This window comes from Barbus barbus (assembly GCF_936440315.1).
Source record: "Barbus barbus genome assembly, chromosome: 49".
NCBI classification, from domain to species: Eukaryota; Metazoa; Chordata; class Actinopteri; order Cypriniformes; family Cyprinidae; genus Barbus; species Barbus barbus.
This window is the reverse complement of record NC_136727.1, coordinates 10,114,312-10,138,351: the sequence shown is the minus strand read 5'-3', so window position 1 is coordinate 10,138,351 and position 24,040 is coordinate 10,114,312. Positions and strand designations below refer to the sequence as shown.

Sequence of the window (24,040 nt, the reverse complement as noted above, 5' to 3'; positions counted from 1 at the left end):
AAAGTAAAAAAAATATATTCGTTTTTAATTTTGTGTTCAATCAAATTAATTCCCCTTCTTTTGTAGGATTGTAAGGAGGTAATTTAAGTTTTTTTTTTTTAAATAGAATTTTTTTTTTTTTTTAAGTAATTTTACTAAATCTTAAATTAAAATCCTGAATCCTATGTTTTTCTGACCAACAAAGACCCCCCCCCAAAAAAAACACTCTTGCCGTAAGACATCAGTCTTTATGTGTAGCCAAACACTCATCTAATGTATGTACTTAACCTGGCATATTCCTTTAACCATGTGGCACATGACATTTATTCTAGGTACAGATTCAGACATACATGTCATATTGTGGAACATGGAGTCCAAAATAAAAATCACAACTGCAATTGTGACAGTAATTTGGTTTATTTTCCATTTTAATGTAACCTGATAAAAGGCAAAACAGCTGTTGTGACTTCATGGATGTGTAAATGTCACATAACCACACTCGAAAAAGGCATCTTAATCACAGTATGGGAAAACATAAGGCATTTCCAAACTAGCCGTATGACTTAGTCAAACAATCAAATATATAGTGACTTTCACAGACCGGTGAAACAACTGACCATCTAAAACACTGCGCACCATTGCATTTTCCCACTGAAGAGCTATAATACCTCAGCAACGCAATGAATAGTTTACATATACATAGATATATATATAAACTGTTATTTGAATAATTTCTCAATTCATCAAGTGCTTAGTAGACGTATTCACATAACTGCTATATATATACGGCAATCTGAACGCATTGATCAAATTGCACAACTTCACACCCGGCCGTCAGCCCTGGCGTAAAATATTGCAGGATAGGACTAGAGGTGTGACGCATGAAATGTTTACAAACTGAAATAAAGATGACAGCAGCCCTCCTTAGGTATTCGCACGATCCAAGACGAATCCGATTTTTATTTTTTTTTCAAAAAAAAAACTTGCCCTTTTATCCCAAGTCAGGGATCTGGCTCAACAGACGGCGGGCGTTTAGTGTGGATCCCAGAGAATAACCATCAGAGGAAGCCGAAGACACACTGATCCCTCACCATCCCTTTTCCGTAGGAGTGGATCACACGATCAGCGCCCAAATAATCACTTCTGAGGAAAACGTGAATTCAGACAGTGGATAATAGTAAAAAAAAAAAAAAAAAAAGAAGAGACAAACAAACAAGAACCCCCCCCCCCCCGCAAAACAAGGAAAAGGAATGTTACCTAGAGATTCACGCTTCTAAGGGACGTCTATAATTAGCGTGGAAATCACAACGAGGTAAAAAGAGGAAAGAGCTGTAGCCATAGCACAACACACATGAGCAAAGCCGAGATAAATAAAGGGGAACTGAAGCCCAAGGGTGGGGGTAGAGCCAGGGGAAGTGGGGTCACAGGTTCTGACAGCACTGAAATCTGTTGCCCTTTAAACCATCGGTAGTGGGCGGCACACTGATGTCCACTACGTTGTTGCCAGGAGACTCGTCGTGCATGGACCTGTCAGCGATCTGCTTCTGTGATACAATCCGATAGATTTCTGTAACGAAAAGAGCCGTTACATGTTAAGAGACATTTAGACCACAATGGGTATGTAGTAAGGTGCGGTCACTGTTCGGTGGCCACAATCATTGAAAATCATTTCTATAGGAATCCACATGATCAGTACTTTCACAAAAGGACGAAATATTTCCCCATGCAGATTTCACAACAGGTTCAAGTTAGTCACATGGATTCGGCACATTCGTCTGAAAGCAAATTTTGCAGACAAAATCCAGTCATTATAATAGGAATCCATGCGTTTAGGAATTTCGCATATGGGAGAAATATTTCCCCTTATAAATTTCGCAATGGATTTGTGTTGGTCACGTGGCAAATTGTCTGGCTTGGCAAAAAAAGTTCACCGAGCAGATTTTGCAACAGGTTCAAGTTAGTCACATGGATTCGCAGAATTCGTCGACTTCTCGATTCGATCTTCTGGCAAAATCCAGCAATTTTAATAAGAATCCATGCAAACAGGAATTTTGCATGAGGGCGAAATATTTCCCTTCAGATATTCCACAACTGTTTAGATTGGTCACGTGGTAAATTTTCGGGATTATTTTGAAAGTGGATTTGTGTGGGCAAAATCCAGTTATTTCAACATGAATTTCACACATGAAAATTTTGCAATGTTTTTGAGTTTGAGTTTGTTTTAGTCACATGGATCCACCACATTCATCTGCTTGGTTTAAAAGTGACTTTTCTGACAAAATCCAGTAATTTCAATAGGACTCCACGCAATCTAAATTTTGCAGATTTTTGCCCCACTAAATTTTACTGAAAATTCACTAACGGGGCATACACATGGGGAGTCTGAATAAATGGTTCTCATTTACTTTAAATGGGTGACGTCATGCATTGGCGAACTGAATTGTGGATCAATTGTGTTGCAGCACTGCTGTTGCTCCAGCACAGGCGTCAGCCAATCAGATCACCGTATGCAAATACGTATGTGACTGTAACTTTAATTATGATCAGGACCCACCTGTTAGTATGTTTTTAAATGCCTCCTCCACGTTTGTGGAGTCCAAAGCTGATGTTTCGATGAAGGAGAGATTGTTCTTCTCTGTATAACACAAGATGAGAGATAATTTAACACCTCAGGTAGATCTTTTCTCACTAAACAACATGAAAACGCAGGAGGAAATGCTTACCTGCAAAAGCTCTGGCCTCATCAGTGGGAACGGCCCTGAGATGCCTCAAATCGCTCTTGTTGCCCACCAGCATGATGACAATGTTGTTATCTGCATGATCCCGCAGCTCCTTCAGCCAGCGCTCCACATTCTCATAAGTCAGATGCTTTGCGATGTCATAGACCAAAAGAGCTCCAACTGCACCCCGGTAGTATCTGTGAAAGAGACCCATGTAAAATATATACATACTAGTGTCAAAAGTACCGACCGCAATACCATTCAGTACTGAAATTTGAAAAATGTCCATCTCCCACTAAGATTTGAGCACCGCTGAGCAGATTCTTAAATAACGCTGATTGGTCATTGTGTTCACACACTCAACAGATATGACTGAGACTGGCTTCAAGGATCATCGCTTCACGATCTTCACCGAGCACTCACACATAAACACACGGGAGCGTTTGAAAGCCGCGTCTATCAGCGAATCGTCCATGTGCAGATATATTAGTGATCAGCTGATGGTGACGGATCAGCTGATGGTGACGGATGTTTTTAAAATGTCAGTACCGAACGATATCATGGTCAGCACTTTTAACAACACTAGCACACAAAAAAAAAAAAAAAAAAAAAAAAAAAATCACAAATAATAAACATTAAGTATTATTATTAATTATACTCTAATTTTATTATTTTATCATTAACTTATGGGCCATACATCAAATAAATTATCAATAATTACTTTATGAAATCACTTATTATCAATTATAAACTTTTATTTTTAATTTACAGTATTATACTATTACTGTATATAATATAGTTATCGTATAAGATATACCTTCAAAAAATCCTCCTATTAAACAGAATTTAAATTATACTACATATTAATTGTGTGTTAATTAAAAATAATTTACCAGTAATGCTAAAATCAATGTATTTAATTACTATTAATAAATTACTAAAATATATTTATTTTAATTTTAACAATAATAATTCTGTAAAATTACTCTCACATAATTTGTTTTAAAAATATTTTTCTTTTTAGTATACCTTTTAGTCACAGTATAATATTTTCCATATTTCTAAAAAGTAAATAATCTTATAAATAATCTAATAGATCTACAACAAATATACGATAAATAATTAACTTAAAATAATTAGAACTTTTTTTTAAATATAATTATGATAAATCATGAAGATATGTGATCCCAATGGCCCATACAGATTAATGAGTGAGAATTAATTGGCCCTTAGAGATGATGGGTGTGAGCCAGACGGCCCACAAAAAGACATTCAATCTTGCGCATCGAGGACCCTACATGGGAGGTCCTAACAGTGCCATACTCTGGTATAAAATTTCGTCCCACACACAGAACTCTAGGTTAAGATTTAATTACTTCTTCATGTACTCACGCTGATGTGATGGCTCTGTAGCGTTCCTGTCCTGCTGTATCCCAGATCTGGGCCTTTATGGTCTTGCCGTCCACTTGGATGCTGCGGGTTGCAAACTCCACACCAATGGTGCTCTTGCTCTCCAGGTTGAACTCATTCCGAGTGAAACGGGACAACAGGTTACTCTTCCCCACACCAGAGTCTCCAATGAGCACCACTAGAAAGCACAAGAAAACATCAGACTGTTTGAACAAGACAGCTTCACAGCTGCTCTTATAAAAACCATATCCATAGGAAAGATGATTTAGCCATCACCGCAAGAAATGAAGGCCACAGAACAGAAACAATCTACCATGTGAGTCCTTGAAAGTAAACCACAAACCAAAGTGTGCATCCAAAGCGCAAATACAATGTCATCCTTTGAAAAGCAGAAACACACTAGATTAGTCAGCCATCCTGGTTACGTCTACATGATGAGGCCATAGAGATAAAAGAGAAGCCATAATCTACAAACACACACATCCACTGTCATTTCCCCTTCGCTTCATCAATTTGACACCATAAAAACTTAAATACAGGCCTAGCCAAATTATACAAGGAACGAGAAAGGCATAGAAAATATCAATCAGCTCATACTGTGTCCGTTGCAGTGTGGTCAGCATTCATTTTCTCTAGAGGAAACCTGAGGTAATTCACAAAACGGTTGTTGATATACTGGAGAACATCTAAAAATTGGTCAAAACTTTCAACAAGAAATCTCAAAAATAACCAAAGCGGCACATCTATAAAACCTCAACAGAAATCTGTGGTTTTGTCACATACTGAAACTCTTTAAAGGCACTGTGTAAAAACAGAAAACCGATGTGGGAAGGAACTTTTAAATACATAACTTATAAATAATTAAACAACATAACTTTTGTGTGTGTGTGTGTGTGTATAATATATATAAACACACACACACGTTGGTTTTTGTGGTTTATGGGGACTCTCCATTGGCGTAATGGTTTTTATACTGAACAAACTGTGTGTACTATTGCCCTACACCAACCCTACACCTAAACTTAGCCCTCACAGGAGACTTTGTGCATTTTTATATTTTCAAAAAAAACACCATTTAGTATGTTTTTTAAGCCTTTTGAATTACGGGGACCTAGGTAGTGTCCTCATAAACCACCTTCATATTCTAATACCTCTGTCATACCCATGTCATTATACAAATTTGTGTCCTCATAAACCACCTTCATATTCTAATACCTCTGTCATACCCATGTCATTATACAAATTTGTGTCCTCATAAACCACCTTCATATTCTAATACCTCTGTCATACCCATGTCATTATACAAATTTGTGTCCTCATAAACCACATAAACATGCACACACACACACACACACACACAAAGATACATATACATGCAACTGAAGCAATTTGATATAGGCCTATCCAAAAATATGTTTTACAATGACGTCATGATCATCTACAGTTGTCAATTTCACATTACAGAGTTCATGCTTAATGATTTAACTAAGTTACCCACCGTAAAAGCAACAGAAATGCTTACAATTGCAGGTAATGGCCAAATTCGGCCTGTTTGATCATCAAGAAGCGACTCTTGTGTAATAAACGACAAAAAAAAGTTTCCTAAGGCCTAGCAACCACACAAAATATTAAGCAACACAGAGCTACTAAACGACTACAAAAGTTGACGTTGTTCTACGTTTTTGGTATAGAAGCAAAACCCTCTGAAGTGAGCTGAACATGTTTTGTTTGTGGTTTAGGTATGAACGGATTGCATTAAAACAGCTAGTGCTAGTTATTTCGCTCACTTTAATTTGGAAGCTATCTAGCTGCTTAGCTAACATAATGCTAACTAAACAAGCGAATTGCATTATCGTTTTTCATACTGTCGAAGGAAGACGCAGATCATTAAAATCAATATTCAAATGTATTAATCTACTATCAGCACTTGATTCTTCGAAAGTAATCGGTTAATATTTCGATAGCTAACGCCAGTAAACTAGCATTCCAGCTAACCCTGCTAGCCACAGTCATCAGGAAACTTGCTGTTTTCGTTGATAATAAAGAAAACCAAAACACGTCTATTCTTATGATACATTATAAAATACTGACCTTTAAATAAATAGTCGTATTCATCGTCACGGGTCCCCATTGTTGGTTTACCGCACTAAAATGTTGTTGGGCGACAGACCTCTCCTGATTAGCGATGTCCGATTCGTGAACGAATCGTTCTTAGGAATCGGATCTTTTTAATGACCGTTTGAACCGACTCACGAGTCGGACTGAATGATTCATTCAAGAACCGAGAATCTGATTTGGTTTTAATACATGATAGAACTTTATTAAACAAGCAAAAACTTTTGCAGCCATCTATGGTTTTTGAACATCTAAGTCTCCTGAGCTTAGAAAGAGCAAACTCTGAGCATTAAAATACTCCTAAACCCAGATAGCACACGTACGTCTGCAAGATGTCTGTTAAAGATCTCTTGATCTGGAAAGTATCTGCGGTCTACAAATGTCTGACAGACGTCTGTAAGATGTCAGTTTTACATACATTCTAAATCCTAAACATCTTAAACACATCTAATAGACGTCTATTTGACATCTAAATGTCCTATAGACGAATTGCAGATGAGCAATCATCCTAAAAAATATGTCTTGCAGATGTAAATGCAGACATCAAATAGACGTGTCTGAGATGTATGTGTGCTATCAGGGTAATGGAGTCTTGATGATAGAGATTGCAGCAAGACAATAAAGAGATGTTTCTTATACCACATTCTCAGTTTTGGCTTCTTTTTCTCAAATATTTCTCAAGTCTCATTTACTTCTATTTCTCCTAAGGAATTTTAGGAAAAACATCTGAAATGCAGTTGATAGCCAACTAAAATGAGATATAGCCTATGAGAAGTCTTCAGAGCTTAAAAGCTACATCTGCAAGATGTCTGTTAAAGATCTCTTGATCTGGAAAGCATCAAACATCTGACAGTAAGATGTCAGTTTTACATATATTCTAAATCGTATCTTAAAGACACATCATAAACGTCTATTTGAAATATAATAATAGACATATTGCAGATGAGCAAACACCCTAAAGAAATGTCTTACAGATGTAAAGCAGACGTCAAATAGACATCTCCGAGATGTACATGCTAGCAACCACCGAGCAATAGTAGTGGTAGTATTAGTAGGCTATTATAGACACTCTGCAAAAGCATCCTGAGCTACAGTTCTGCTCATAAGTTTCATAACCCTTGCAGAAAATGCTAAATTAAAAGTTAAAATTAAGAGGGATCATAAAAATTGCATTTTATTTGTATTTTGTACTGTCCTGTCCTGAATAAAATATTTCACATTTGTCTAACAGTTGTTTACATACACCCCACAAGACAAAATAACTGATTTGATAAAAAAAATGCCCTATACAAAAAAAATAAAAAAGTACATTATCTTAACTGTGTCAGATGAGCCACAAATGTTTTCATGTTGTTAATGAGTGCCTTGCTTGTCCCTGAACAGTTCTTTTCTGTTTCTTTTCACTCTATGGGACAATTAAGGGACTCATAACTATTACAAAAGTTGAAAATATTACTGATGCTCAAGAAGAAAACACAATGCATTGAGAGCAGGGGGTGTAAACTTTTGAACCAGATGATGTGTACATTTTCTTAACGCCTTCTTGAGGTAAAACGCCATACTGTTTTTCCCTAAATATAGATGGTTCTCACTGCAGAGCACAAGATCCATGGGGCGTGGTTGGATCTAGATCCAACTCCTCCCACCTTACATAGACCTAAACCTACCCATCTCCACCCCCTGATCCCTAAACCCACCCATCCCCACCCCTAAACCTACCAATCTCCACCCCCTAGATGTGGATCCAACCCCGCCCCTGGATTTTTGTTCTGCAGTGAGGGGCTACTGAAATAACCACTAGATGAAGTCAAGATACATTTTTGGTGTTGATAGAATAATCTAATTTTGAGCAGTAAGAAAAAAAAACGTGTTGTAAAGCTTGCTGTTTTGTAGAACATCACAGTTATATATGATATGAGATGAGATGAGAATGGAATACCCACTTGGGGTAAAATGAATTGCTTTAGTTACCATGACTTGAAAATCACATCTTTTGTTAGTTAGGCTATTCCATCAAATGTGATCTAACTAGGTGGTTGAATAAAAATATCAGGACTGTATTGAAAAGGACCTTAAGTTAGCATCAACAATAGCTATTTTTTAAATAAGCTGATTTGCAACATGTTTCATTAATAAATATTCAAATTTATTTATTGTTAGACTATTTTTGCATGTCTTTTTAATTTTAATGTAAATGTATAAAGAAAATTGTTTTGTCAGAAAGAGGGCATACCCCACCCTGCTATTCCAACACACACCAAAAAAAAAGAAAAAATAGGATAGGCTAATTATTCTAGAGTCTAGACACATCTAAGTTTTGTTTCACAGAAAATGGGGGGGGCGTTTGGGGGGGCTCTGTCTACGGCTCTGCCCCACTCTACCTACGTTTTCTTTTCTTGGTAGACAGAAGCTGAGGTGTACGAAGAGTAAGCTATTTCATATTTCGTGCACAAAGACAGCCTACTGCTACAAAGGTAAGCTGATATAGAAATCATAAAGATATTTCTTCTTCTATGTATTTTGAAAGTAGACAATGCAAAAACTTTACTGTAATTCTACCGATTTCAAACGACAATATCTAATAATAGCCTAGATCTTTTACAAACGTTATTGCGTTACAGTGATTAACAAACGAAACAAAACACAAAATCTCGTGCTTATTCCATTTATCCTTTTAATGCTGGTTTCAGATTCGTTTCCAACTAAACGGATCGTTTCTGTCGAAGTGTCGCTTGCCCATTTGTGTTCTTTCATAGTAAAACAGACAAGAGTGTAAAAGTAGCCTCTAGGGCAGGCTATACAAATGTACATCAACCAATATTTATAACCGTAAATGTTGTGTAAGTTCATTGTTAGTTTAAGCGAACTATAAACAGCCGTATTGTAAAGTGTTGCTAACTTTTAAGTACCTACATAATTTTAACCAAAGATCCCTTTTTATTTTTAATTCAGCTGTTAATGCTTCCATTAATACACTCAAATCAAAGATTACTGGACATTTCACAAGAAAATACTATTTCAGTCTTTCTACTTCAAAATGTCTCATTTGTTTCTTTGTAACATTTTCTAGCAATTTATGTGAAAAGTGTTTCTATAGATCAAATTTTTTTTTCAGTGTATTTAGTAAAACGATAACAAAAATTTTTTTTTCAACTACATATATTTTTAATTTGTATGTAAATATATATTTGCATGCTGTTTTGTTTTGCCTTAAAGATGGAAAGAAGGACTGCTCCCCTCACTTTTAATTTAGCAGAAGAGCAAAAACAGCAGCTCTGTGCCTCACTAGGGAATGTGGAGCTGACTCTTCTCTACAAAGCTTCAGTTCATGGATATCAAGCTTCTGCCTTCCACCAGAGATGTGACCATCAGGGTCCTACTTTACTTGTAGCCTACAACCGTTCAGGCTACGTCTTTGGTGGATACACAAGTGTAGGTTATGCTCAAAGTGGGAAGTATATTAGCGATAGTGAAGCTTTCCTGTTCAGCTTTCAAGGCAAGATCCCTGTCTTCAGCAAAGTTAACAGTGGAAATCATGCACGTTATGATGATGCTGGAATGCCCAACTTTGGCCAACAGCTGAACTTTTGCCGCAATGGCGAAGTTGTGTATAATGAAGGAGGTAAATCATACAGTTTCAATGCTAAAAGACTGTATGGGAATGATACTAAGGTGACTGAATGTGAGGTCTACAAAGTCAGAGACGGTAAGTAAATCAGAAAAAGTGTCTGTCATGTAGTAAATTTAAGTCCAGTCTCTAAAAATGTACTTGTTTAATCTCTATTGTTAAAGAAGTTTATAATCTTACTCAATATTTAGCAAAATGTGAGTGGAAGGAGAAGGAGAAGCCATGGAGGAATATTCAGTGGACATCTATGTAAGTTTACTCTCAATGCTCTTTCATTGTTGCTGACTTTATACATTAATCTTAAATAATGAAGCTGTGATTTCTTATACAAAGATATGAGCTCAAGGAAATTATCAGGGAATACAAACCCCTGAAGACATCTGCCAGGCGTGCTCGAATCTTAATGATTGGTCCTGTTGGTGCTGGAAAATCCAGTTTCTTCAACTCCATCAACTCCATCTTCACTGGTCATGTGACCAACAAAGCAATTTCAGGATATGCAGGGACTAGTGTCACCACACAGGTACAGATTCAACAGGATTCATAATGTTTCCCACAAAAGTCTCTCTTCAGTCTAAGGAACTTCTCCTGAAGTGATTCTCTTCTTGGTTGGTAGTTTCGCACATACACAGTGAAAGACGGTCGTGGAGGAAGGACGTTGCCATTTGTGTTGTGTGACACCATGGGACTCGAGGAGGAATCAGGTGCAGGACTGGATATTGAGGACATCAGCAGCATTCTTCAAGGTCACGTACCAGACCGCTATAAAGTAAGTCACTCATCTTCAAAATGAATGAAGGTTGAAGTATGAATTATGTTTGTTTCATGCTAAATCCTCTCGATTCAGTTCAACTCCACAGCACTGTTTCAACCTGTCAAGCAAAAGGCCTCCAGACCTGCATCTCTACAGGAGAAGATCCACTGTGTGGTGTATGTGATAGATGCCAGCAAAATCTCCCTCATGTCTGACGAACTAGAGGAAAAACTTGCTGTGATACGCAGAGAAATAAACTCACTGGGTGAGAGAATTAACAATGTTCAAGGATAAATTATAATTTACTTATGACACATCCCAAATACTCAATTAGCCAAAAGTTAACTATTATGTTGTTTATTTACACAATTTCAGGCATTCCACAGATGGTCTTGATGACAAAAGTAGATGAAGCATGTCCTCTAGTGGCGAAGGACCTTCAAAGCCTCTATCTCAGTTCCTACATCAAGTCAAAGGTGAGACGCGGTCACATGATCAGATGGTCTGTTGCTACAGGACTCAGAGTGAGTGAGGTGTTGTTTTGTGTCTGCAGGTTCAGGAGGTGAACTCTCGGTTGGGTGTGCCAGTGTCTTGTGTGTTACCGGTGAAGAACTACAGTCAGGAGCTGGAGCTGGAGCTCAACTGTGATATCCTGCTTCTCTCCGCTCTACAGCAGATGCTTCGCTTAGCAGATGACTATCTTGATGATGTTGATGCAGATGACTATGATGTACATGTAATTTAGGCCATAAAGTTCTGTAGTGATAGGGTTTATACTTCTAGATCAACACAATGGTTCATCTTAAATCTGAAGATTGGTATTCTCCACTGTTTATCCATAGATATTTCATAATCATACATAATATCCGTTTAAGGGGGAAAAGGGGAATTGCAAACAAAGTTCATATCGCTTAAGTTACATGTTACATTATAATCATTGTTGCGTTTGTAGTTTTTCTTATATTGTTGTGCCCAGTGCTTGAAGTGGGAAAAAAGAAGTGCCAGCGTTCTATCAGCGTTCATTATAAAACACTCTTGCTTTTAAGCCAAATACACGCTGACAATAATAATTTTACTGACACCTGGACGTAAGTCACTATTCTCTCCGTAATCGCTGATAAAATCGGCCGTGTTGCATTAGCGCTGTTTTGAGCTTACTGTTTGACTTTGTTCACTGAATCCTTGGACTTTCCAGGAGTTTACTGTTTAAAATTATGTGATTGCTAAAGCCTGCTTCTTTTCATTTTAAGATATGATTTTCGTTATAAAGTACTGATTCAAATTAGTAATCAATAATTAATTATTATTCTACTTGTGCCATGATAAGGGTGAATGATGTGTTAGTACTGTAAATTAAGAGAAAATCAGAGACTTCAAGATGCTAAAATCTGTATAGGCATAAAAAAATCACTTCTTATGATTCTTTTTGATTCTCAAAAGTGCTCACTTTTTGATTCTGTGCTTGAACCATCTTTCAGGACTGTGCAAGATTAAATAAACAATTAATTCTACACATGCAACTAAACTTTTTTGTGTGTATATATATATATATAACAAACAGAACACATGCACCTTTTGAATAGCCAAAAAGGCTTGAACTAAGGTCATGACAGCAATTTATCTGCACAATAGAGAAGACCTCCCCCCCACTTGCTTTGTTTGTTTTTGTACAAGCCTAACAGAAATCTTAAAAACACACAAATGGCAAATGTACTAGGCCTAAATTTTTGTCTCTGTAGCAGGCTACTGTTTTACTAGGCACTATATCCACCTTCCCCAGTAAGCCACAATCAATAATGAGGATAATGATAACGAAGAAAAGACGTAATAATCATAGATTTAAAAAAAATATATATTTGCACAGAGCAGACTGTGAAAGTTGAGTTACAGATTCGGATACAGATTTTATTTAACTTTATTGGTTGACACCCAGCTGTAACCGGCAGCAGGCCAATGGACCGATGGTGGCAAAGTTGGAGGCCCAGTGGCGGATAGAGACTGCGGTTCATCAGTGTTTGTACATCATTTTTCTAGCGAAGCACTGGAAGCAGCAGCCACTTTTCCAACATTGGACCACTACTGGGCTGCTGGTTTATAATAATTTTTGCTGGTAGCTCACGGTCGGTTTATAATCAATTCCTGAAACTAATATCCATCCACATGATAATGAGTCAAAACAATGTAGACTACACCACTCCTCACCGGCAGACCTCAAGTGGTGAAAGTTGGCCAGTTCACCTCAAACTCCATCACCCTCAACGTAGGAGCCCCTCAGGGCTGTGTCCTGAGTCCCCTGCTTACTCGCTCTACACACATGACTGCGTGTCCTCTCACAGCTCCACATCTATTATCAAATTCGCTGATGATACTGTGGTTCTGGGCCTCATGTCCAACAACGATGAGACCGCATACTTAGATGCGGGTAGAGAGACTCACATCATGGTGCCAGGACAACTCTCTGAATGTGAGCAAAACTAAAGAGCTGATCATGGACTTTAGCAAGAGACAGCAGCAGCCCTAGACTCCTCTTATGATCAGTGGGACCCTTGTGGAGAGGGTGAGCAACTTCAAGTACCTCGGTGTAAACATCTCCGAGAACCTGACTTGGACTACACACATCCAAACACAGGTTAAGAAAGCCAGGCAAAGACTGTACCATCTGCGACAGCTGAGGAAATTCAGGGTCTCACCAGCAATCCTGAAAACTTTCTATTCAGGGACCATAGAAAGTGTATTGACAGTGCATCTCAGTGTGGTATGGAAACAGCTCCAATCAGGACTGCAAAGCACTACAGAGAGTTGTGCGCTTAGCTGAGCGCATCTCAGGGTCTGCTCTCCCCTCTATGCAGGACATCTACTTCAAACGCTGCAAAAATAGAGCTGTCAAAATAATCAAGGACTCTAATCACCTTGGTAACCATCTATTCACTTTGCTTCCATCTGGTAAGCGCTTCCGTAGCCTGATGGCAAAAACTGAGAGAGTTAGGAGGAGCTTCTTCCCCCAGGCCATCAGGCTCCTAAACTCTTAACGCTGTGTCATAACATCACATGATTCCATTTAAATATTACTGTATCAATAAGCTTCAGAATTTTTTCTACCTCATATTGCTGCTATTTACATACCCTGTACAACTTTTTGCACATTCCTCTTATTATTATCTAAGTCAACAACATACTGACCTGCACATTTATATTTTTTATCTTTATTTATTTTATTTTTTCCTACTTTTCTTTTTCTTAACATTTGTATTCTATATAATTGCACTGTCCTTGGAGCGGACCTGACCTACATTTCACTGCTGGTTATACTCTGTATAATTGTGTATGTGACAAATAAAAAATCGTGAATCTTGAATCTTAAACAACAATTGTTAATTCATTATTATTATTTTTAGTGAACAGATTAGGCTACATGATTTAGGCCTATACATGTAAAAACAGTGCCAGATTACTACAAGGCTATATTAGGAAACAAGAGCAAAAAAGCAATGGTAAACTTAGCCTACTTTTTTTAATGTTATGTATTTACCCTTAAGAAAATTAACCATGGTTTTATTATAGTAAAAGTGTAGTACCATGTTTAGTTTTTGGCATATTTTATTTTATTTTGTTTTTTATTTAACAGGGACAATGCAGAATAACATTACAGATGCTCTTATTACTGGCTTCTAGCCAATGGCTAATCTGCAGCCCCAATCCCTGGTTAGGCTTTTGAAACACAATTTAAAAAAAAAAAAAACCCACAGTAAACATAACAAAAATCTAAGACTGTGTACAACCATCAATGTTCACAAACCTGTTTTTGTTTGAACCGTTACCATTTGAATATTTATTACCATTTTTATAAACAGTTTTAGCACAAATACCATGGTTGCAATGTGGTTAGTGTGGCAAAACCATGGTTAACTTGTGGTTGTCGTAGTTTAACTATAGTAACCATGTTTTTTGGTTTTATTTTGTAGTGGGCCTAAAACCATGGTTAATTTTCATAAGGGATAACGATGCACGTAGGCTAATATGTGGTTACATGCAACACTAAACCTAAACGTACATGCTGTTGAATATTAATATATTGCTCAATCAGCTCATACTGTGTCCGTTGCAATGTATTTTCTCTAGATGAAAACTGAATTCGTAGAATGGCTTGTAGCCTAGGTAAACCAGAGAACAACTAAACAGTCAAAGCTTTCACCAGGAAATCCTAGAATAACGCTCTGGTCACTCATGTAACCTTGGTTCCCTGAGATAAGGTAAACCTGTACTCCTGTACTCCCTCTTCACCCATGACTGTGTTCCTGTTTATGGCTCCAACACCATAATCAAATTTGCAGATGACACCACGGTGGTAGGTCTGATCAAGGATGACGATGAATCAGCCTACAGGGATGAGGTGCAGCACCTGGCTGTGTGGTGTGCCACCAACAATCTACAGCTAAACACCCAGAAGACAAAGGAGATCATTGTGGACTTCAGGCGGACTAGGAGTCATGCACACACACCCATCTACATCAACGGAGCTGAAGTGGAGCGTGTGTCGAGTTTCAAGTTCCTTGGCATCCACATCTCTGATGACCTCACCTGGTCCCATAACACCTCTACTCTGGTCAAAAAGGCACAGCAGCGCCTTTACTTCTTAAGGAGCCTTAAGAAAGTTCACCTGAATCCCAGGATCCTTGTGGAATTCTACCGCTGTACCATTGAGAGCATACTCACGAACTGCATCTCAGTATGGTACAGCAATTGCTCCGCATCTGACCGCAAAGCACTCCAGCGGGTGGTGAAAACTGCTCAACGGATCACCGGCACCCAGTTAACTTCCATTGAGAACATTTATTATAAGCGCTGTCTGGGCAGGGCAAGAAACATCATCAAGGATGCCTCTCACCCTAACCATGGACTTTTCACCCTCCTTCCATCCGGCAGGCGTTACAGGTGCCTACGCTCTCGCACTAGTAGGCTCAGGAAGAGCTTCTTCCCCGAGGCTGTGACACTTCTGAACGCCACACCACCAATCTAACCTGCACCTGCTTATTAATGCACTGGTCACAGTACTTTAAACACATGCATTTGCACTACTCATATTTTGCACAGACTGCACATCGTTCAAGTCATTACACTATAATCTGTTTAAAGTTGTTACTGTACAAGCACAGTAAACTATTTCTATAAAATATTGCACTACTGCTATTTTGCATAGAATACATTGTTCTATCAATACTTTGCACACTCATCCAGCTGTATTTATTTATTACCACTGTTCTCACGTTTCTGCTGTTCATAATGTGTATATATAATCTGTAATCTATATAATCTACATTGCTCTGTTCATAATGTACATACAATCCCTACATTGCATTCCTATTTTATATTCTGTATATACTCTGCTCAATACTGTATATAGCAATTCCACTGTATATTCTGTAAATCATATCTTCACTTACTCTGCACTTATATGTATATAAAACACTATATTCTTGCACTTCTGGTTAGATGCTAACTGCATTTCATTAGCTCTGTACTTGTACTCTGCATAAATGACAATAAAGTTGAATCTAATCTAATCTAATCTAATCTAATAAGGAAACAAGCATTGCGTCGTCATTGACAACTGTATGACTACTGTTACTGAAGCCTGATTTGTTAACGTTTGTGTAGCTGCATAAACCAATGACGCTCGAGCCCGCCAGAAGGGGCGGAGACGATTGCTGTGTAAATCGGCTCACAATTAAGAGATTAGCACCATTTCATCAGAATCAAACAAACAACAGCCATCAATTCACGTGCAGCTATAGCACGGCTAGTTACACAACACTCGTTCAGGCATTCCCTATCGAAAGGAAACTCCCATTGTGTCATCATTAACGACTGTATGGGGAACGCATCCAGTAGCGCCGTGCTAGAAGCAGAACTAAGCCTGCCCTGCCAGCTCAGCAGGAACACTTAGCGAGGGCTCCATAATCCTGAGCCACACAGAGACCCGAAAACATTCTGAGGTCTACTTGACATAAAGGCCGGGAGACACCGGTGAGCGACTGTCGGGCTAGTTTGTTTGCCGTCGGCGGCAGTTTGCATGTTCAACATGTTGAATCGGCGTCGGGACCGTTGGCACGTGTGAGAACTGATTTGGATTTCTTTCTCTAGAGGACCTTTTGTATTATATAAGTACCTTATTGGTATTCCAAAGTATTATACAGTAGTATTTAGATTAAGTTACAAAACTTGTGTAGTCTAACGCATCAATACATTACAAATTACTTTTTAAAGTGTGTATTTTGTCATCTGTAGTGAAATAGGACACATTTTAAAAGTAAACTTCCCAAGCCTGTTTAACCATCTGATATTTTCTCAACACTAACCTTTGAGAAGGAGCACGTTACATTTAGGGTGGGTTGCACCAAAAAGGATTAAATTATGCAAAGTTTAGAGCTAATTTGTTGATCTAGGTTTGATTTTAAATAGAGTTGTTGCACCACTTAATTTTAAACACAGATTAACAAATCGGGGATTACAATTCTAACCTGCGATTTAAAAACCTCCATCTACGATTAATTTTCTCCACCATGATGGATACGCCATTGTAATTAAACAGCAACAATGTAATATTCCTTATCCTTTTTACTGACCACCAAACTCGCTAGACTTCTTTGCATGCCCATTTAGTCTTTTGCTTCAGCACCTGAAGGATGTGTTTGTTACGCAAACTTTCAGAAGGTGGGATGAGTGACAATTCAACTATATGCTATAAACAATGAGGGTAGTATTTGCTGCCCATCTTGACTGGCGTATAGGGGATGCTACGGTTATAGAGGACCGTCCTCAAAGCCTGAGGCCCTAGGCAATATATTGGATTTATATCTGTTTTGCGACGACACATTTATGGGCCTGTTTACACCTGGTCATTTCATGCGTTAACTGATCGGATATCTATCTGATTTGTTAAAACGTTTCCATTTACACTTGGGCACATAAATGTGTCATCGCAAAACGGATATAAATCCAATCTTCAATTCCCGCGCTATATTTAAATTTAACGGAGTTCACGTCTGCATTTTATTAATTATCAGCTCATTTCAAGTTCAAAGACCTTAATAGGAGAGCGCGCGGCATCAGCACTGGAAAGATAAGTTTGTGCTATTACTTTTAATGAAGATGATTGTGTGTTGAGCGCCTGCGTCTTACTTTCAGTTTCATTCATGGCAGTTTGTGCCTGGGCTTGCTGAAGAGATGCTCAGTTGCTCGTCCGCGGCGGTGCGTACATTAGCGCTGTCAGGGTTCTTGGCACAGCAGATACTAGAGAGAGACCCAGATGCAGAATTATCAAGGGAGTGACATTTATTGACAAGATTGAAATAAACAGGGCTGAAGTGAGTCCAAACAATAGAAAAGGGCAGTCCGCTGGAAAACAGGAGGATGACCGAAGTCAGACCTGGACCAAGCTAGGCTAGAGAGCAAAGGAGATAGAGCAACACCAGTCAATGACATCAATGGAGATCAGGCAGCAGCTTGGGTAACCAGTGATTGACACTTAGAGCTGTAGTGAACCCAGTCCAATCAGTTAACCAGTTCTTGAGAACAGCAGCCAGGGCTTGATACTTTGAGCTGTAGTGAAACCAGTCCAGTCAGATAGCCAGGTCTTGAGAACGGCAGCCCGGGGGAATCAGGACACAGAACAGGAACAAACACTAAACAAGACAAGACCACAAGACAAAATAACAAGTAACAAAATAAAACATCTATGACTACAAAGGAAAAACCAAAATCAAACTGCTGAGAGCAAATAAATCAAAAGAAAGAACCAAAAAGCAAATTCCAGGAATCTAACTGGAATATAAACTGGCTAAGACGAAAATCAAAATAAAGAAAAGAAGCCAAACTAGAGGCTAAAGAAAACTAGAACAAAATTAAAAAACAGGAACTAGACTAGAGCAAAATAACAAAAGCAAAGGAATCTTGATAAACCTCAAGAGAACCAATGCAAAGCTAGACAGATAAGGAGAGCAAAAAAAACCAACACTACTCAATACGACTAGTAGACTGACAATAAATTCTCTTTCACACAAGGAACTCATGCAACGAACCAGCAGAGACATGAGGGAAAGGAGTACAATATAAAGGAGCAGAGCACATGAGGATCAGGTGGACACAATCACGTAAACGAGGACTAGACAAGGACTAAACAAGGGGGCGTGACCATGGGAAACAGGGAGGTTGGACCAGAGGAGCATGTGGCAAACACAAACAGAGACAGAGCCATGTGCTCAGACACAAAACAAACAAAGAAACATTGAACAGGGACAAGACAGACAAGACTGTCAGGGCAGAATCCTGACAAGCGCAGTCATATCTGACTATAATGTCTATAGCCTTTAACACGCTCTCACACGTTTATTATTTTAACATTTTTGGAGGAGTAAAATGTGGTTTCAACAACTGGATGCATTTACATTTGTCCAGTTTCGTCTGGAATGCGGCCCAGACCACCTCCTGAAGTGGTTTGAGCAATCGGATTTAAATCCGTCTCGAAAGCGTTTCAGAGGGCATTTACACCTGGTCATTTCATGATAGGATAGCTAGCCAATCTGACAAAATTTATGAAATTATTTATGAAACACTTTATTAAAGTGTTAAGCGTCCCAAGTCTCCCCTACAATTACTTTCTCTTTGTATTACTGCTCCTTTAAATCCTTTGTGGTTTAGAGTCAACGTCACTGTTGTAGAAAAAAAAAAAAATCTGCACGAGATAAATGCTGCTTTTATTGAGCTGTTTCATAACAGTATGACCTTCCCGCCAAACAGGCCAAAGCTAATAGCAGTGCTGTTGTCTTGGATCTAAAGAACAAAAGAAGCGGACGCGTTTCGAGGTGTCTTGTTCTACAAAACGTGAGTGACAAAGCTAGTTTTAATTAACTAACTCTTGGATTATGCATGCAGTAATTTATTTATTTAAGGTTTAAAAATAAGTTGTTTATCCAGTATTTATCTTCCAACTAAAGGTTACGGAATAGCAATGAATCGAACATTGTATTTTAATTGAAACAAATTAGCTTTTCAGTGTTTATTCGGTGTTCACTGTTTATTTTCAGTGTTTATCTGTAATGACAAAGGTGAAGAGGAGTTCAAATATTACAGGCTGTATGGTTTGAGGACTGGAGCCTTTCAAATTGGTACTCAGCTATAGTCAAATCTAAATTTAATGTTTGTAGTGTTTGATGGTGACTGATTTTTTTTATTTTTTTTATTGAATGCATGAAAAACATTGATGGTGACTGAATATGTATATAAATTGTTTGCACATGACGTCATGGCTGTGGCGCGAAATGCAGCTGGAGGGCAGGAGGCACTGTTGCCAACTCTCGCGAGACAAATAAGCAACCGCAGCTTCAAAAACAAGCCCGGTTATTTTTTGATGATTTATTATCATGAATATTATTTATTACCAATAAATGAGCCTACAAAATGTTAAACTGAAACGACTATTTTATATGAAAAGCAAAAACATAAGCTATTTTACAAAAATTAGTAAACTGCAACAAAAGTGGGAACAAAACTCCTCTCCAATCACCTGTGAGCAGAATAGGATTGGAGAAAAACACAAAAGCTTAAAAGGGGAGCTGTAACATAGCATAGGGGTCATTCTATGGAAATGTAAATTTTTCTGTCCCATAGCCTTTACAGAAATATTACACTTGAAAAAACACTTGGTTACAATTTTTTAGATATATTATGTAATTTGAACAATTACACCTTTTTGAGCCATCAATATTTGTTTTTAATTAATTATAAAGAATTCCAAGCACCACAAAACTGCTTGTCCACGCAGCCATGTACAGAGGGAAAGTGCTTTATTTTGAGGTCAAAAACAGGTTTTTCTTCCATTTAAAATAAAATAATGTATACATAACTATCAAATGACATAAAAAAGCAAAATGCCAAATAAATTGATTGAAGTGAATATACAGCGCTCTCTCCACCCTCAATACCACGACTGAGGTGCCCTTGAGCAAGGCACCGAACCCCCAACTGCTTCTCCATATCTTCTGCAACTTAAAAGCACATGTTCTATGGTTTCTAATACCTGGCAGTTCTCGCAAAAACCAGTAGGATGCTTCCCTATGATATATACCGTACTGTTCAGATTACTATGTCCTATTCTTATTCTTAATCTTGTCATCGCTATTTCTTCTCTCCTAGTCCCTTCCCAATTCCTCACAGAAACAACTTTATTTTGAATGGTATATAAATGTCTTTTTTTGCTTCCCTATCCCACTGACATTGCCATTCTCTCATGGCTTCTTTCCAGACTATACTTTTTCCTTCAGATTTTGACTTGTTCTTCAGAAAAACTCCCACCCCTTAAAAGGCCCCATTCAAAAAGAACACATAACACAGGAACAGAACATTTATGCGCTTAAATCACACCTGAACAGAACATAATACACTTGCTATATTACTATTATTATTTTCTTTTTCTTTTGGCACAGATGCAAAAAGCCAAAGTTAGAAAAGTCAGCACAGATACCCTCACTTCTAATTTACCTGAAGAGCGAAGAGAACAGCTCTGTGCCTCAATAGGGGATGTGGAGCTGACTCTTCTCTACAAAGCTTCAGTCCATGGATATCAAGCTTCTGCCTTCCATAAGAGATGTGACCATCAGGGTCCCACTTTACTTGTAGCCTACAACCGTTCAGGCTACGTCTTTGGTGGATACACTAGTGTAGATTATGCTCAAAGTGGCCGGGAAATTACAGATGAGGAAGCTTTCCTGTTCAGTTTTACAAGTGGAACCTCTAGCTACATCAAAATTAACAGTGGCTATAACGCACGTTATGATGATACTAAAGGGCCCAACTTTGGCCAACAGCTGTACTTTTGCCACAACAACCAACCAGCTGTGTATCATCAAGGAGGGAATGCATTCAACATTAATACCTCATTAATGTATGGCAATGACACTCAGCTGAATGAATGTGAGGTGTATAAAGTGGAACAGGGTAAGTCAATCATCAGCTTTATTGCCACTTCATGTATTTTACACACAAAATCATGTGCATATTCATTTCTGTTTCTTTAAAATAATTAACTTATTTAGTGCCATTATAACATTATATCTTTGTTCAACATTTCCCAGAGCCTGAAGTCAGCGTTGAGGAGAAACCATGGAGGAATGTTCTATGGACACCTGAGTATGTTTCTACTTTATCTCTCTTTTGCTCATTTCCTCTGCTAATCTGAAGTAATAAAATTGATCGGTGTTGTAGACGAAGAGCAGAGCTCATGGGATTGATCAAGAACCATAAACCCCTGATGCCGTCTGTGAGTCGGGTCCGAATGCTAATGATTGGTCCTGTAGGTGCTGGAAAATCCAGTTTCTTCAACTCCATCAACTCCATTTTCACTGGTCATGTGACCAACAAAGCCATGTCAGGATCTGCAGGCACTAGTCTAACTGTACAGGTACAGATTCAACAGGACTTGCTTCAGTTTGTAATATAAAGCAATTGTTCCACAAAGATTCCTGTTTGTTGGTAGTTTCGCACATATCCAGTGAATGATGGTCGTGAGGGAAAGCCGTTGCCATTTGTGTTGTGTGACACCATGGGACTCGAGGAGGAATCAGGTGCAGGACTGGATATCGAGGACATCAACAGCATTCTTCAAGGCCACGTACAAGACCGTTATAAAGTAAGTGCATAGGTTCATGTTTTTGGGCTTGCAAATGTATATTTATTAGTAAAATTAATCTTTAAATTCAATTAATCTCAATTCAGTTCAACCCCATGGCACCGTTTCAACTTGACGAGCAAAAGGCCTCCAGACCTGCATCTCTACAGGAGAAGATCCACTGTGTGGTGTATGTGATAGACACCACCAAAATCTCCCTCATGTCTGACAAACTACAGGAAAAACTTGCTTCCATACGCAGAAAAGTGAACTCACTGGGTGAGTGAACATATTTACACCAATCTTGTGAATAATACAAAGTAGGTTGTTCACTGAGCTGCATGTGACATACTTTAAAACGTACCGCAACAATTTCAGGCATTGCTCAGATCGTCTTGATGACAAAAGTAGATGAAGCATGTCCTCTGGTGGAGAAGGACCTTCAAAGCCTCTATGTCAGCTCCTACATCAAGTCAAAGGTGAGACGCGGTCACATGATCAGATGGTCTGTTGCTACAGGACTCAGAGTGAGTGAGGTGTTGTTTTGTGTCTGCAGGTTCAGGAGGTGAACTCTCGGTTGGGTGTGCCGGTGTCTTGTGTGTTACCGGTGAAGAACTACAGTCAGGAGCTGGAGCTGGATCTCAACTGTGATATCCTGCTTCTCTCCGCTCTACAGCAGATGCTTCGCTTTGCAGACGACTATTTTGATGATATACGTCCGGTTGAGGACAACCCTAAATAATTATTTTGGGGGCTCCTGTGACTTTATGCTCTGTAATAGGACTAATAAAGTTTGACTATTTTGTACATTTGTTTTGGCAATAATGTCAACTCAGTGAAAATATAATCAATATTTGCTAAACATAAACAAATGAAGATCTGCTACCCACCTTAATTTGAACATAATAGTGGGTATGATGTGCTTTTGCTAAAACAACCAACCACTTGTGCAAAATGTACCTCAGTATAATGCATTCAATTTTATTCCTGCAAAACCATGTAAGAATGACACTCGGCTGACTGATTGTTAGTTGTACAATGTGGAGCAAAGTAAGTAATTCATTAGAAAAATATAGTTATGTACAATAAAATAAACTCCAGTTCCTTTCAGTAATTACTAATTTAATGTCAACTGTTTACATTACTCAAGCAGTTGCTGTTGTGTTTGCTTGTTACATTCCTGTGCCATGATTAGGATTAAAGTCACTAGAATGACATGACTAGGCATTAAAAAGTGTTTCTTTAAAAAAAAGCACAATTTTTGATTCTGTGCCTCAAGTTTCTTTCAAAACTGCAAGATTAAAATAAAAATGATCAATTTATTAAACACATTTCTATGACTAAACAACTACATTTATTACTTTTAATACTTAGGTTATTAAAATATATTTAATAACCTAATTTAAAGCTGCAGTCCATAACTTTTTGGGGTTAAAAATGATCCGAAATCAATATTTGAGCAAGTACAGTCCAGATTCACAAAGGTTAGCTTATAATAATGTTTTCTAATTTGAGTGGTACGGGTTTAGGTTTTCGCAGGAAATTCGAGCATGCTGCTGCGTCATTACGTCACGTCTGTAAACATGAAGAAGTTGTCCCGGCTAGTAGCCTATTGCATGTGAGCAGGGGCGGACTTAGTGATTTGGGGGCCCCAACACAATAACTGTAATGCTCTTTTACGCATAACCCTTATTTTGGTCACTAGCTCTCTCTCATTATAGTTATAATTATTATTTATTGTAACTATTACAACTTCACAACTTAAGTAGCCT

The 24,040-nt window shown here is 38.2% G+C and overlaps 3 protein-coding genes across 6 annotated transcripts; 2 read left to right on the top strand and 1 right to left on the bottom strand.

Annotated features, from left to right (window-relative positions):
• Positions 1-377: 377 nt before the first annotated feature.
• On the bottom strand, positions 378-6,346 carry LOC306867896 (ras-related protein Rab-11B-like). Of its 3 annotated transcripts, XM_079413836.1 has the most exons (6): positions 6,201-6,322; positions 4,707-4,752; positions 4,092-4,287; positions 2,703-2,896; positions 2,534-2,614; positions 378-1,546 (listed from the first exon to the last, which is right to left on the bottom strand). In XM_079413836.1, coding segments are annotated over exons 2-6 (618 nt in total). In that variant the 5' UTR covers positions 4,708-4,752; positions 6,201-6,322; the 3' UTR covers positions 378-1,400. The 3 variants fall into 3 exon arrangements, with proteins under 3 accessions (XP_079269962.1, XP_079269961.1, XP_079269960.1); XM_079413835.1 differs by lacking the exon at positions 4,707-4,752 and having other exon boundaries at positions 6,201-6,346; XM_079413834.1 differs by lacking the exon at positions 4,707-4,752 and having other exon boundaries at positions 4,092-4,312; positions 6,201-6,316.
• A 2,128-nt stretch (positions 6,347-8,474) lies between these two features.
• Positions 8,475-12,124, top strand: LOC306867909 (interferon-induced protein 44-like). Its single transcript, XM_079413865.1, has 8 exons — positions 8,475-8,698; positions 9,441-9,930; positions 10,044-10,101; positions 10,186-10,375; positions 10,469-10,621; positions 10,700-10,871; positions 10,982-11,082; positions 11,160-12,124. The coding sequence occupies exons 2-8, from the start codon at positions 9,441-9,443 to the stop codon at positions 11,349-11,351; spliced, it is 1,356 nt and encodes a 451-aa protein (XP_079269991.1). The 5' UTR covers positions 8,475-8,698; the 3' UTR covers positions 11,352-12,124.
• A 7,284-nt stretch (positions 12,125-19,408) lies between these two features.
• On the top strand, positions 19,409-23,512 carry LOC306867577 (interferon-induced protein 44-like; the record flags this gene model as incomplete). 2 transcript variants are annotated; one of them, XM_079413326.1, is made up of 8 exons in its annotated part: positions 19,409-19,486; positions 21,469-21,598; positions 21,736-21,790; positions 21,866-22,061; positions 22,137-22,289; positions 22,376-22,547; positions 22,647-22,747; positions 22,825-23,512. In XM_079413326.1, 7 exons carry the CDS (start codon positions 21,544-21,546, stop codon positions 23,008-23,010), a joined length of 918 nt encoding a protein of 305 aa, XP_079269452.1. In that variant the 3' UTR covers positions 23,011-23,512. The 2 variants fall into 2 exon arrangements, with proteins under 2 accessions (XP_079269452.1, XP_079269451.1); XM_079413325.1 differs by lacking the exon at positions 19,409-19,486 and having other exon boundaries at positions 21,088-21,598.
• Positions 23,513-24,040: the final 528 nt, after the last annotated feature.